This window comes from Ornithodoros turicata, chromosome 1 (genome assembly GCF_037126465.1).
Source record: "Ornithodoros turicata isolate Travis chromosome 1, ASM3712646v1, whole genome shotgun sequence".
NCBI lineage: Eukaryota > Metazoa > Arthropoda > Arachnida > Ixodida > Argasidae > Ornithodoros > Ornithodoros turicata.
Window position 1 is genome coordinate 159,505,551 of NC_088201.1, and position 15,646 is coordinate 159,521,196.

The 15,646-nt window shown below is 44.5% G+C and overlaps 1 protein-coding gene and 1 long non-coding RNA gene across 2 annotated transcripts; both read right to left on the reverse strand.

The window, feature by feature from the left end:
• Positions 1-3,562: 3,562 nt before the first annotated feature.
• On the reverse strand, positions 3,563-5,151 carry LOC135371849 (uncharacterized). The gene is made up of 3 exons (XR_010415731.1): positions 4,733-5,151; positions 3,853-4,068; positions 3,563-3,671 (listed from the first exon to the last, which is right to left on the reverse strand). It is a non-coding gene; the product is annotated as an uncharacterized LOC135371849 (long non-coding RNA).
• An 868-nt stretch (positions 5,152-6,019) lies between these two features.
• On the reverse strand, positions 6,020-7,025 carry LOC135371860 (uncharacterized). The gene is made up of 3 exons (XM_064605758.1): positions 6,930-7,025; positions 6,758-6,849; positions 6,020-6,614 (listed from the first exon to the last, which is right to left on the reverse strand). Exons 1-3 carry the CDS (start codon positions 6,934-6,936, stop codon positions 6,351-6,353), a joined length of 363 nt encoding a protein of 120 aa, XP_064461828.1. The 5' UTR covers positions 6,937-7,025; the 3' UTR covers positions 6,020-6,350.
• Positions 7,026-15,646: the final 8,621 nt, after the last annotated feature.

The following is a 15,646-nucleotide window of genomic DNA, read 5'->3' on the forward strand; positions in this document are numbered from 1 at the left end:
ATACCGCCAAAGAAATCGCCATTCCTTAGCAAAAAGTGTTCATTTTTTCTTAAATACCTGAAACACTGCGCCACAGTGAGTGCAGAGCAGCACCTCATGCATGTATATGCGTGTACCAAAGCAGTCACAAATTGCAACGTAACGTTTCTTTTTTTTTTTTTGGAAAACAATGAAAACACGGAAAACGTGTCTATAAGGGCGTGAACGGGGAAATACAGCTTTGCAGGGGCATAACGTCTGTCTGCCACATCATTGTCGCTCCGCTGCCAGCGTCGCACTTCAACCTCTCAGGTCTGGGAACTACGGTCCAAGGGATGGCAGCGCCTGTCATTTGACGATTTCTCGAAGGGAGTTGAACCGTTCTGACTGGAATACACGCGGCGTTACGAGTTGGGCAGAAGGACCTCACTTGACCATGGGCAAGTGTACGTATGAAACGAGTATGTATTGCAGCCCTATCCTAGCAGTTGCTATTCGAGTTATAACTTTGTCAACGGTCGTAAAGGTTCCTACTTCGCGTAAGCTGCTCGAGCTTGTCGCTTCTGTCTTGAAAATAAGCTGTGGCGTCTGTTCACTGGCGAGTTTCTGCTCGTGTGTCACGATATTAAATAGTTTGCTCTCGCGTGGTACAGGTGTTTCACAATGGTTTGACAAGTAAGGCTTAACGAATAAGTCCATGCTGGGCAACGTGCGCGCCCTGACGCAAGGGTGGTTTGGTTGTTTCGTTGTTGCTGAGTTGTTTGAATTGCTTCATTTAAAAGGTACGATTGAGACATGTCATCATAACCTAACATGAGATTCCCACAGAGGTGGAGACGATAGTCAATGTAATAGCCTCTGCAGCAACGCCGCGCTCATGGGACGTGACAGCATTGAAGCTGAGACGGGGCATGATGGCATTCCTTGGACTCACGTCGACTGTCGACAAACACTGGACGACGGCCTAAGGCCTTTTTCTCAGCTCCATTTGCCTGAGCTTCCCAATTAAGAGTGCATGAGCATGACAAGAATTCAGGGACACCTCATTTGATGCCGGTTTTGCATTTTAGCTGTCCCAACCATCACAATGTACTGAAAGCCGAGCAAGTCGAGCCCTATTGCACTCGACTTGCGGTACATTGTGCTGCTTGGGGTACGATATGTAGGAAAGCCAGCCTAAAAAGTAATCATGACGTGAGGATGCAAGACACGGAAACGAGGCGCGGGCAGACGAGAAAGGTATTTGTACGTCCGATATCGATAGATATTCTGCGCGGGGCTGCCTACAGCAGATAACCAGATCCGGAGTGAAAATATGCTGAATCAACCTTGAGAACATTTACCAAGCTTTTCCGTTGTTGTACAGCTGTTCAGAAATTTCAGCTCCAACTCATAGGGTGTGGAACTCATTGATTGGCACCTGTAAAGAAGGCCCCTATCCACAATGACAAAGTGTATTTCGGTCTCAGTAAAGCCCCCCTAAACTCAGCCCCAGTCCGCGTATTTTTGTAGCATCTGTTAGTGACCTAACGCGAATTCTATAATGTGTGTACTAACAAAGAAGAGTTGAGAGTGACCGGCGTCCAAACACGTTTGTACGCAAAGGCGATAGGGTACGGTATGCTCAAACTTACAATTAATGTGCGTTAGTTTTGCCAGCGTTACGCTGCACGAACGCAGCTGGGGCTCATGGTATACCAGGATACTAGTATACCATAGGCCACCTCTCCACAGCTGGAACACAAGGGGGAGCTGGATCGGCCCATTTTGTAAAGAAGCAATGGGGTGCGGGCAACGTTGAGACGGAGGCGGTGTAGCAATGATTCCTCCTGACGACTACAGCGACACGCAGTGAAAAATGGTCTCAAAGGAGCTCATCGTATACCAGGTTGCTATGCAAAAATAAAAAATAAAAAAAGAGTGACGGAGGCCATATGACCTCACAGTTTCCTATTCTACGGTGGATTCTACAAATTACCCCCAGAGTATAATAGGGAGTGTTAGTCGGCCGGTGATAACGTCACCGTTAACTTATCCTGTCCGTCGGAACCAATAACAGATAGAGCTTGACTCAGTCTTATCTGTTGATTAGATTGAGCGCGGTAGGCGAGTAACCCATTGTGACTCAGGTAGCGATGAACTAACATTAACCAATAGATAGTTTTGGTATACGTACCCTATGGCCTTTGCGTACGAAAGAGATACCGTTGATGGTTGAGGACGTTGAGGAGGATGGTTGAGGACCGCAACAGAAGGAGAGCTGCGCACAAGATTTCATCACAAAATTCCGGAAAGGGGCCCAGACGTAAAAGCAAGATATCATTAAACACCAGAGCCTGAGGGCAAACAAAGGTTGATCAAAGCTGCTCTGTGTGCCAGTATTCCCTTTCTAGGTTGGTAAGATATAGGGATGGGGCATTTTCCCTTTAACAAACATAAGAGCCAAAATTATCTGACACACTGTTTATCGTCATGCTTTGATGACACAGAAGTATATCGAAGAGTGATGCTAAACGGTAGGAGCAACTTATTATTTACACATGGTAACAACCCAGTCGAAAAATACGACAAGAGGAATACGACAGATGACAAGGCTGTCGTATTTTGGGACCCTGTCGTCTGTCGTGGCTTGTCGTCTGTATTTTGTCGTGGCTTGTCGTCTGTAGTTTGTCGTGGCTTGTCGTCTGTATTTTGTCGTGGCTTGTCGTCTGTATTTTGTCGTGGCTTGTCGCCTGTATTTTGTCGTTCGTACTGTGTCGTGATTTGTCGTCTGTACTGTGTCGTGGTTTGTCGTCTTTTCGTTGTAACTGTGACTGTTGTGTGCTTCTGCATGGGCCCTGTCCAATCTTGTAAATTTGTAAAAATCATTGCTCGTTGTGTCTGTTTTCGCTGGTTGCGACAGCATTTGTGTTGTTTCAGATAACGTACGTATAGCGTGAGTCATGCACAGCGTACGCGGCAGAGCAGACACAAAAACGAGTTTTGGTATGCCGTTCTGCTATGCTTTATTATCCTTCAGCTCCAGGATCTTCATTCAGGAGTAGCTTCTTTACCTGAAAAAAAAAAGGAACAGAGAAGGCAAGTTAGAAATGAGGCCTGCCAGTAACCAGCGTAAACCAAATAGCATTTGGTGAACCCCACTCAAGCAAAACCTTGTTAACTTGTTATATGCAGTCTACACTGGAAGGAAAAAGACGGATCGGTGGTTCAATTTGTGGTTCATCAACATATTGTAACCATGCGTTAGCATTTTACGATCATGTGGTAAAATACATTAAAAAAAACTTGCTTAAACCCGTGTTTTGATCCCTGACTCTTCATGAAATGCTTGGTGTGCAAATGTTTTCCACTTTAAGTGCCATGAATCCTGAATAGGTTTTTAAATTGCAAATTTTAACCCCCTGAATTGTAAAAAAAAAATGTTCATGCTTCAGGGATTATCGAAACACTGACAAGCTATGACACACAAGCACTAAACAGGAAAATGGGAGCAACAGCAAACACATAACATTTGCTGGGGCAACGTAGCACTTCAAAGAAAAGTGCAATGCTTTCACAGTAACGAAAATGTGCGCCATTTTAACGTCGGAGATCCGCACACTTCTGTGCAAGGTAGCGTACCAGTTGTTTGTGCCGCTTTGGTGCTTCTTCTGTGCTGCACCCCTTTGACAGCAGGTAATGCCAAAAGGCAGCTAGAAGAAACAATGCAAAATTTGAATTTCAATTTCATTTCACTACTCAAATGTAGTGAGAACAGTGCAACAGGAAATGCGATGTCCAACTCACTTTAAAAATCTCTGGCATACTCCAAAAGTAAATTAGCAAGCCATGCATAGCAAAGTGTAGACACAAGGGAACTGCATGTATACTCACATGACATGCAGGTCACCTTTACGGGTGACAACTGTGGGTAGACTGCTGTCTTTCCTTTCGAAACATCTTTATTGGATTGCTTCCCTGTGACACTGCGTTGTGCAAGTGTCTCGTTTCCCCACAGTGCAACAGCGAGACGCTGCGAGCGTCTGCTGGCTGCTGCATCAGGTGTGTCCATGTGTCGGAGCTCACAAAGATGCCCTCGCCAAGTTGTACCTATGCCATATCAGAGGAACAGGTATTACCAAAGTGATAAAAGAAGTTAAAACAAGAGACTCATGTGCTGGCGGAACAGCGAAAGAGTAACATACGCGTACAAATAGAGGATGCTGAGATAACCATTAAGACAGTACAAACACATGCATCATAAATGTCCAAGCAAATTCATGATATTATTTAAAGTTGACAAGGACTCAGTGAGTGCTAGTAGGAGCTTGAATCCTGAGATCCAGTTTCTGGTCAAGTGTGTTACTGATTACAACATACTCATATTGTGCTCTCGTCAACCTGACAACGCCTTGTTGAGATAGTCAGGCAAAGCCATTCCCATGTTGGTGTTGAGTAATTGGTAGCACACATGAACAGAAATCAGAGAGCTGTCAGTTCAAGTCTCCATCACAACTCAACCGCTCCCCCAATGCCCTAACTAATAGCAGTGCTGCATGGGACAGAGGTTTACAAAACACCAGGTTGGCATCTACCCTTATTGAACCGACGTCATACTAGTGAAAATAGGCAGACTCCATTACAAACGGCAGCCTGGGCTTCTTATGCACCCGCGGTTGTCAGCTGCCATCGGCCTCGTGGTTGTCGCACAGATGGAAAAATATGTCAACCTGAAACTCCGCAAACTTTTGTCCCAAGCTGTACATAACCTTACCCATGACTGAAGTGTGCTGTAGGTACTGTAGATACAGTGAAAATTTGGAGTTAAAATAGATGCATAAATAAATGATAAAATAGCGTAGATGCAGGGAAGCTGGTGGACAGAATCCACGAAGAACGAAGCCTGAGCATAAATAAGCATTCAGTAAGTAATTCTGTTATCAAAGCCGAGACACAATGAAAGGCACTGCATCCAATGAACTCAACGCATACCTGGCCATCCTTTGTGGTTGTCGGCTGAAATCGCTCCTGAGGGACGAAAAGACCTGAAAGAATAATGTGTAGCACTTTACGTATGACTTGAAAACATATATGCATTTCACCAGAATATGGCCACATGCAAGTGCTTTGATTAAAAGGCATAATTATCACAATAGTGCACCTTTGGTGGGACGGATGCTTGTCTGTTGATCACGCGCACCTGAAAAAAAAGTTCTGTCATTGAAATTGAAAATATGTGCCAGCAACCTGCGGTTGTCAGTTGCCATCGGCCTCATGGTTGTCGCACAGATGGAAAAATATGTCAACCTGAAGCTCCGCAAACTTTTGTCCCAAGCTGTACATAACCTTACCCATGACTGAAGTATAGCATATGAGACTAATACGGTGAAAGTTGTGTTAGGCGTGCAGTCTTACCAGTTCTCACGCAGGGGACACTAATAACATGCAGAGCTGGGGCCGGTTGCACCTCGGTTGCACTGCGTACACTCTGGCTCACCCCATCCACTGTTGTTCACAAACGGATGTCTTTAAACGTGTACAAGTCATTATCGCACTTAGCTATTCACCATCAAGCAGCTTAAAGCAAACTCAAAGTAGGCTATTCTTCATACTTTTCATTGTGCTTTGTGTACAATTGTCATCCTGCCTAATAAACATACGGTAACAAAAAAAAGAGGTTCGTATCTACAAGCTTACTAGTTATCACAGCTGGGCTGCTGTTGGAACCGGAAGCTGGGGCTGGCAGCGTCGTGGTCGCGTTGTGCCTGTCATGACTAGCGTCTGGCACTGTTATTTGTAAAGGAACTTTTTAGATAAATAATTACAGTTTGCAGAGAAAGTTGACCAGTATGAATGTGGCCTTTGACTGCATGACTACACCCCTACTGGGGTAATAAGTCTGGCATGAACCATTACCAGTCATTGCATTTGAAGCTCCTACGAGGGATATCGGGGCAGACTGTACCACTGCTGTCCGGCACGCTTGTTCACATGGAGGGGACACTGCTGATAATAAGGAAGCATTTAAAACATACGTACCAATACAATAACACGGAGCTACGAAGTTACATAATTTTACTACTAATCAGAGCTAGGTGTACCAGCTTAAGAATTTTTTGGCACTGCTTTTGTCTGCATGCAAATGCAACTTAGCAGACTTGTTCAAACATTGACAAGATCATCTTACTCTGTGCCACAGGATGTGGGGTTGTCGTGTATGGTTGCAACCGTGCAGGGCTGACACAACCCTTCTTCGAGTTCTTCACTGCTTCTTGCAAATTAAAATGTTTTGTTAGGCGTAATTCCTTTACATTATGAACCAATATAGGTAGTAATTAATTATTTGTGATACTAATTAGTTGTATTCACGATGGACCACAAATTCTGAATTTTTACAGGTCGTGAGTGTATGTAGTTTCACAAATAAAAACGTAGTTTTCCTCACCAGCTTCAAATATCTTTGAGCAGAGTGCCTTTTGTAGTTTCCTGTTGAGATCAGTCAATGTGGCGACTTCTCCCTGCAAGCGTTGAACTTCCTTTTCCAGTTCTTGGACTTTATTCTGCTTTGGGGGCCTGTTCTCCAGACCAGCAGAACAAAGCATGTGTGCTTCTGTTGACCTTTTTGCGTGACTCCTCGCCTGTTTGTCAATCTTTGCCTGAACACGTGCAAAACTTCTGTTAGCGTACACAGCGCACGAACGCCGCGCGCACACAGCAGCCACCGCTCCTAGCCAACTTAAATGTGCAAAAGCAGCGCAGCATACTTTTAAACAACAACGAAAAAGTTTTTCACTCCTACCTTCTTCCTCACTTGGACGTCAACTGCCGAACGTGGCTTCTGAGGTGCTTTACACCTGTTCTTCTGCAAGGTGCTCATCTCCTCTTCTGTTTCTGCAATTTACGTATTTCGAAACATGTACGCCATGATGTGTCTGACCAAAAAAAAGTTCCGTAATATCTACTGCTCTTACCTGTCATATGTAAGATATAAGCCTTGTAGAAACCAGGACACGTCGAATCGTCCTCTTCCCAATAAGCATCATAAAGTTTACGCTTGTCAAAATCGTCGATGTCCACTGGATCGAAGTTGGCAATCGCGTCATGCGTAACCACATGCTTCTTTTGTTCGTCTTCATATTGAATTAAAAGAAACATAGCGGCAGGCGAGAACAAAAAACCGAGAAAGAAGAAAAGCACGTGTAGCTCAGCCGGGCAGAACTATGGAGGAAGTGGAAACTGCCGCTATGGGACCGTCCAGGCTTAGCCACACTTGGCTAGAGCTGTTACTATAGAGGGCGCAAAATTTGAGCCGCGAAAAAAGTAGTAACTCAAAAGCTGCAGAAATAAATACACGTACCCATGGAGTCTTGCGACCTTTTATTAAATTGTGCAGTTACCCAGACGTCCGAGATGTTATGAACCGTCTCTTTCGCTAAATGCACAATGCTGTACAAGAACCAAGATCAGTGTACTGCGTAACACTTCCAAAAAAGAGAGAATAAAAAACTCAATTATATTAATTTCCAAATAACCTAACTCAGCTTCCGTTATCGTTCACAGCTTCGTTTCGCTATAGCCAAACAATTTCACATATTATCCTATGTATATGACATTTTACTTCCCGTCCGTCGTTTCTGCATCGGCAAATTTCTTTGGTCTACTTTGGTCTACTACTTGGTCTACTCGGAACGTTTCTTTTTGTCAGTTCTCATTTGTTATAGAAATTACTCGAAGTTTATGGCATGCAAATATATGGGGGCAAAGAACAGCTTTTTCGCTATTTTGCCATGAAAATGAACAAAGTTGTCGCACACGTCGGTTTTCTTTTCTCGTCCACGCCGCCTTCCTTACAAGCCCAGGAGAGAACTGGCAACACTGGTGATTACCATCCATTGTGGGTGCACCAACAATCCATCCATCCATCCATCATCATTACAATCATAAGATCGTAGAGTTGTTGTAGTTGTGTGCATTTGGCCATCTATCCGAAGAATATGAGTCATCTTGCCACTCCGTCTGGTTATAATACATAGAGAAAATATCTGCTCGTACGACAGTACAGTGACTCTCTTGCTCTGCAACAGAGCGCTGGAACTGCAGCCCATATTTCTTTGTTCGACCTGTCACCTTCGCAAAACAATGACCACGCAACCAACCAAGCGGTACCTCCGGTATCTGGAACCCGGAGTGTCGTGTCATATTCCCAAGCAGACTCTGCACAACCAACGCGTCAGACAACCTGAGGAAAGGGGTACGAACAGTGGTAGCAGACCGTGCGACGAGAGCGAGCGTCAGATAGACGTGCTAAACGATGTCAACGAAAGTGATGTTCACCCATCGACTGACAGTGAAACGCGGCCAGGTAATGACAGCCAGGCGCGAGAAAGTGACGCAGCGAATGTTGAATATTCCGATTTTCAACCTTATGTCAGTGGCAATGACGGCGAGAATTTATCGCCCTCGGACGAGGAAAGCGATGTTAGCTCTTCCTTAGATGACAGTGAGGTGAAAAGCTTTTTTGAAAAGTGCTCAAACGAAACCTTGCCAAACCAGGCAATAACAAAGGCCCAAGCACTGCTGCTTATTCTGTCTTACGTTGTGCATGCTGGATTGTCATGGTCGCAAGTGGAAGGCCTCTTGAAGCTGATAAATACCCTGTGCGGTGCAGACGTGGTCCAAGACACGAAATACCTCTTTCGAAAGCTCTGGCAGGACCGCATGAAATCGCTGAACATGCATTTCTTCTGTCCCACTTGCATGGGCTACCTCGGCCTAAAAACAACGAACAGCAAGTCCCAAAGATTCACCTACACAGAATGTCAGACATCGCACAGAATGCAGCAACTGATCAGCAAAGGGAACTTCTTCCTAATTTTTGACTTGAAACGTCAGTTGTACGATGTTATAGGATGTCTCAGTCAGTATTTGTACGAGACACTCACGAAACTTCGGCCAACTGCCTACGGGGTGTACAGAGACATCACAGATGGACGCATGTACAAAAGCATCAGACATCGGCTGTGCATGAAGTGGTGTGATATTACACTCACTCTGAACACTGATGGGTCCCCAGTGTTTCAGTCCGGGAAACCCAGCATGTGGCCAATCCAGCTGCTTCTTAACGAACTGCCCTTTGACATACGCTTTCACGAACTCATCGTTGGAGCACTGTGGTTTGGGAGACAGCACCCTCCAGCACACCTGTTCATAAAGACTTTTGTCGACGCAATCAACAACATCGGCAGCATACCCTGGCAGCACGCTGGCAGAACAATGATGTCACATGTTTATGCTGTATGTTGCTGTGTGGACTCACCAGCCAGAGCAGCCTTATTAAACATGAAACAATTTAATGGGTACTTTGGGTGCTCCTGGTGCCTTGAAGAAGGAACTGTTGTTGACGGTAAGTTACCTACTGCCTTACTGATCTCTTCCTCTGAAACAAATTATGTACTTTAGATTCTAGAAAGTATATTGATCACTATTCCCTCTGTTTGTGAATTGCTCCATTTTGCTTCAGTGGCTTATGAATAGGGTTCCTCGTCTTCAGGCTTTATGATATTTCCAATTCGGGGGACAAGAATCTGGTGATATTTTCACACATGAATTGGGTAGAAAGTGGGTGCTTCCTCCCCCTTCCACAAATCATTGGGTTTTACCGAGTGAAACTGAATTCAGCTGATTCAGGCTACTATTGTGATAACCAGTCGCAGAGCTGCAATTTTTGTTGTTTCGTGATTACAACACACAAGCTTTGCAGCGTACAAAAGCTCAGATGCCACGTACCTGTTACACATACCAGCACTGCATTCTTCATTTACCTATCTGCTTACATAATAGTTTGCATCCGAAGCAATCATTGGTGCATGTCATTTGCGCATAATGACAGTTCCCACGTGTACTAATAAAACTTCATGTTTGAGTGTGAGTTTTTCTCTTTGTAGTGAGGATTCTAATCAGCACTTTTTTTAGGTGTTCTTCGTTACATTCCAAGCAGGAGCCCAGCCCCAGCACGTACACACAGGAGCCTACTGAACGACATGCAGGAAGCATTCCAACGAGGAGTGCCATCTCACGGAGTAAAAGGGCCATCACCACTGATTCAGTTGCCAGGATTTAATCTTGTATGGTGCGTGCCTCCTGATGTCATGCACTGTGTGCTTGAAGGTGTGACACGGCAGCTAACAGAATTATAGCTGTCTGCTGTTGGGCAGGCATATTACATTGGACGGCATATCCGTGAGTTGGATGACAGCATTTTGAAGATGAGACCAATGTCGTTTTGTCGGCTCCCACGACGGCTGAGTGACAGGGCACACTGGAAGGCAACCGAATCGATGTACTGGTTGCTCTTCTATTTGTTGCCATGTTTGAGGGGAGTACTTCCCACTGCGTACTTCAACCACTTTACAATGCTTTGCCAGGCCGTGTTTACTCTCCTGCAAGCATCTGTAACAGATGCCAACCTCGAGGAGGCGGAGGAGCTCCTCTCTTCGTTCGTTGCCAGGGTGTACACATTATATGGGGCCAGCGCTGCAACCTTCAATGTGCACCAGCTTCTTCATATCACAAAGAGTGTGGAGATGCTGGGCCCATTGTGGGGTACCTCGACCTTCCCATTTGAGAACGGAAATGGGTAACTTGTAAAGCTAGTGAAGGCTGTGCAAGGTGTGCCCCTCCAGATTGCGGAGCGCTGCATTATGAAATCATGGCTCAGCACAGCAGCTAAGTTTGTGCAACTGTCGCCTTCACTGCAGTCGCGGAAAAGCGATATTGTCAACGCGCAGACAATTGTGCAAATACAAGCCTGTGTACTTGGTGCGCCATTGCTCTCAATGCAAGTCAGCAGTTCAGTAGAGGAACTCTTCATTGAGAAGTACGGAAGAGTGCCAAGCATGACCCACTATTCTCGTTTTGCTGCCAACGCTGTGAAGTTTCATACGATATCGTACGCGCGAGCCACGAAAACATGCTCTTCCTGCGTGAAGATGAGAGACGGCAGCTACTGTCTGCTTTCTGAGATTTGCTCAGCATTATTGGAGACTCGGAAGATTCTTCTTGTCTGCGAAGAGATCATCTTGTCAGAAGGCAGATTCCCAAATGTGAAATATATGCATCAGTGCTATCGCCCTCCTCCGGGAAGAAACCTCAAGTTGTATTCGCAAGATGATGTGTCTGCTCAGTGCGTGTTCTTTGAAGGAGCAGACGCCTGTTATGTGTGCGAGATTCCAAACACATACAGGGTTGACTGACTGGCACAGTGGTGGTGCAATTGATGCAATACATGTGTGTGTATGTGTTTGTGTCAATAAGAACCTGACGAGTGGGAAGCAGAATCGGTTATCTTTTTGCCACACTGGCTTGTGCTGAACATTTCTTTTTGCCCATCATATTTATTTGTTTCATCAACTACTTCTGTGGCATATCAAAGTGCTTTTTCTTGAATGTGCAGTTATATTCAGCTGTATTACAGAGCATCCTAGTATACTTCTTTGTATTGCATGCATTGTACCCGTTGCCTTTCTTGCAAGTTGTTTCTCTCCTTGATGAGCCCATTCTTTATGCTTGCATTACTTGGCTTCCTAGCATGCACTGTCAATTTCGTTATGCGATGGTAGGAATGTCCTCTACTGCTGCTACTGATGCGGCGCATCCTTTCTGCCTTTCTGGGGTGGGCGGCGCAGAAATTGGAACTGTAACTGTGCCGGAACCACAAGTTACTACCTACTGTTATTTCCTGGGACATAATTGAACAAGTCAAAGTTGTTTTTAAACCGCTGATTAAAAAAAAAAGAAAACTGAAGCAGGTACCTATTAACCAGTGCAGGTGTAAGCACTGCAGTTTCCTGCTTTTGAACCAGTACATCAAGCACAGTAAAGCGCTAATTATTGTACACTAAATTTAACACGGTGTCCCCTGACATAGAAGCCGCCAGGGAAAGGAGACGAGTGGCATGCCAGCACGTGGTGTGTCGTGGGGCACAGGATGCCAGATTTTGGCAGTAGGTGGCAATCTATGCCTGAAGCAATCTTCCTGGAAAATCTTGACTCTTTTTTTCCCTATCGTAAAGTGCTATAAAGCCTGACTTCATTAAAAGCAAATTCACAATCGTGTATTGCAGTACAAGTCGTGTTTCGTCCCTAATGTCACCACCTTGAAGATAGTAATAGTGAACTGATTTTAGCTGATTTGAAAGCTTTATTTTCACTGTTTGCCAGTGCCGGATTTAGACGGGGCACTTGCCCCGGGGCCCCACCAGTAATGATCTTGTCCAAGCGAAATGTGGTTTGCATGCCTCAAACGTATCCCTGAAACGAAAACTTGGCAAAAATGTGTCCTCCGTCCACGCATATGTCGACCCCAAATAACACATTGGATAGACATAGAATACACGACGGAGCCCCCACAGCACAGTGCCCCGGGGCCGCCACCACTGTAAATCTGGCACTGCTGTTTGCTCTCGACCAAAACCGAACTTTAAAAAAGGGTATTGTTTCCAGTCATTGCTAAGAGGTGTAGAAAAATCAGTCTGTACAATTGAAACATGGACTTTCATCTAAGCATACGTTTTTTTGGCATTTAGTGCCTTTTATTGGCACAAACGACTAGTATGGTTTTAATACGAGGCTACTAGCTGTTATCGTGTACTTGTAGGTGCATGCGCTGGCATTGCGTAGCACAGACGCAGCATCTATTTCAAGACATTGTCAATAAATTGACTGCATTTACAATGATCAAACAACTCAAAGGAGGTGCCAAAACAATGGAGGGTCATGTTTAGCAAGTACTCATGGCAGGAGTGGCTGTCATCACTGGAAGTATATATGGCGATGAAAGTTTTTGTAGTGATGATGAAATTTTTTTCATAATGAGAGCAAGACTTAACCACACCACAGGAAGCTTTGTTGTCACGACAAAGATGTTTGTGGTAGAACAGATGTCCTGTCGTGCTACAAAACTTTTTGTCACAGCGACAGGACCTCCTGTCGTACAACAAAAAAATTTGTAGTAGGACAGGAGGTCCTAGCTGTCCCTGCAACAACAAGTTTGGAATTGACGACAAGGTTGTTTGCTGCAACTACAGAAAGTTTTGTAGTACGACAGGAGGTCCTGTTACTGCGACAGACTTTATTGTAGTACGACAGGAGATCCTGCCGCTGCAACAAAAGATGTTGTAGTGACGACAAGGTTGTCGGAGACAAGTACTGAGACAAAACTTCTGTTGTAACTGCAGGAATTTATGTTGCGTCTTTCGACTGACTCTGAAGGTTATCAATACATGGTAGTCGCTCGAAAGGCCGCACAAAAATTGCACTTCCTTCCATCCACAAAAGCACTCAGACGACAAACAAGCCTTTGAGACAACAAAAATTTGACATTTTTGTCAGAGACGACAAACTTTTGTAGTGACGACAAGACCTTTGTAGTGACGACAGCCCTGTGTGTCATGACGACAAAATTTTTAATAGCGACAACATAATGACAGACCTCTCTGTCGTGACGACAAAAAAAAATTGTAGCGATTAAAAAGGATTATTTTGCAGTTAAAAAGGATTTGCGATTTTTGCGCTTGATGTCACTGTTATAACCCATTTCAAGGATAACGATATTGAGGTCTGTACCCAAAGCGTGTCCAGGGAGGTTAAAATGTGTAGAGACGGGTGTAGGATGGTTATTAACAATATCGGACTTATGGCCGTAAAACCTTTCCCTCATTGTATTCGAGGTTTCTCTGATATATTGAATACATCATTTACTGCACATAATAAGGTAACATATGTTAAAAGAGTTGCAGTGCGACCCCTGTCGGATTTCGAAAGTAAACAAAAATTGAGGTGCTCGAGATAAATTTACATGAACTAATGAAATGACATGTTTGGCAGCGTTTCTTACCACAAGGGGAACAAGCAGGATGTGGTCGGGATAGACGGGATGAAACTAGTAAATTACGAATGTTACGTGATCGGCGGAACGTGATACTGGGGGGAGCAGGAAATATTATTTCAAGTCTTCCGTCGCTGTGAAGAATGTTGAGATGGCGGGCGAAGATGGATCCTGGGCTACTGAGTGCTTTGTTATAGGCGGTAACGAAGGATAAGGGATTTTTTTGTTGCTGCCGCGGTTCATGTGAAAGTAATGTAAGTAATTTAGCCTGATCTAGAGATTTGCACTTGGAGAGAGCATTCTTTAAAAGGTTGGGAGGGTAATTTCGTTTTCTTCCCCAGACATCAGCTGTCCTCTCGTTTCTTGAGCTTGTGCTCATGTATAACAACTGCATATTTAACGAGAAACATTTTATCCAAATTCAAGGTGCAGCAATGGGATCACGGCTGTCTCCCAACTATGCGAAACTTTTCATGGGGCAATTTGAAGAAAAAACGTTAGCATCCTTCCCGATCAAAGCTTTAGTCTTCTTAAGGTACATCGACGACATTTTCATTGTATGGTCGGGTGATGAACCATCCTTAATTGCGTTTTTCGAGCATTTTAACTCCGTACATCAGGCCATCAAGTTCACGTGTAACTTTTCCCAATAATCTGTGAATTTTCTAGACGTGACAGTCTCTATACAGTCTGGTAAGCTGGTCACGACCCTATACAAGAAACCCACAGACAAACGCTAGTATATCCATTTTGACAGTTACCATCCTAATATTCATGCCTCATGCGTCCTAGAAAAAGACTACAAGAGAACAAAAAATACATTTTTTGTTTGTTTGCGCTAGTTGAAGCTCATCTGCGACACATGAGGCACCACTGAGCTCTTACTTGTGAACTCAACGTGTGTCGTTTCGAGCATTTGTTTGTTCAATTTGTGTCTCTTTGGGCGCTGTTGTGTGTCACTTAGCGAAGTCTGGGTATCCAGTCTTCACGACAGGGTCTATGCCACCGAGAGGACGAACATGAGGTCTTCCTGTTCCGACCACCGAAGGAAACTATCCGCAGAGAAGAGTCGACGTGTAACGTAAAGCGCTCGGAGAAAGGACTGACAATTGACTGCGTTGTGTGTGAACGGTAATTTGAGGAAGGGTATACCATGAGGATTCTTCGGCACATCATTGGCGACGAAAACGTTGAAATTCCGAGGGACAGGTGCTAACGGACGATGCCGTTCCAGCCGTTTCCGGACGCGCAGAAGTATTTCACGAAGAAAGTGCACCCATCAAAATAAACCTGGATTCTGGTGCGCAAGTTCAACCCGTTGTGCATCAACAGTGATGGAAACGATTTTGCAATCTCTGTCAACGTACGGCGCATAAAAGAATGGTCAATGACATGACGCATCAGAAAAAAATGAAACGGAATTCCGTGTCCAAAATTCCCTTTTTGTTGCACACAGACTTAGTTTGGACTGGTTACAAAACGGAAAAATTGCCGTATAAACGCTGTATGCAGTGTGCTTGATACAGAATTTGATAAGGGCTGGTTAGAAAGTGGTTAAGAATTCCTGTTTAGAAAATGTATACAATGCGCATAATAAACCCTGTACGCACCTTTCTTCAGATTTCTGTCTGCTAGATTGGGAGCGAATATGCTGGATAGGACATGGTTATAAGAGCGGTATATAAACTAGAAGATCATTTTCATAAGCCGCACAGATCCAAGAAAGTGAGTTCACCAGCTGCTTCGACGTCTACTATACCCTGGCCATGGACTGGCCAAGCTCATTTCAGTGCTGGAAGCAGC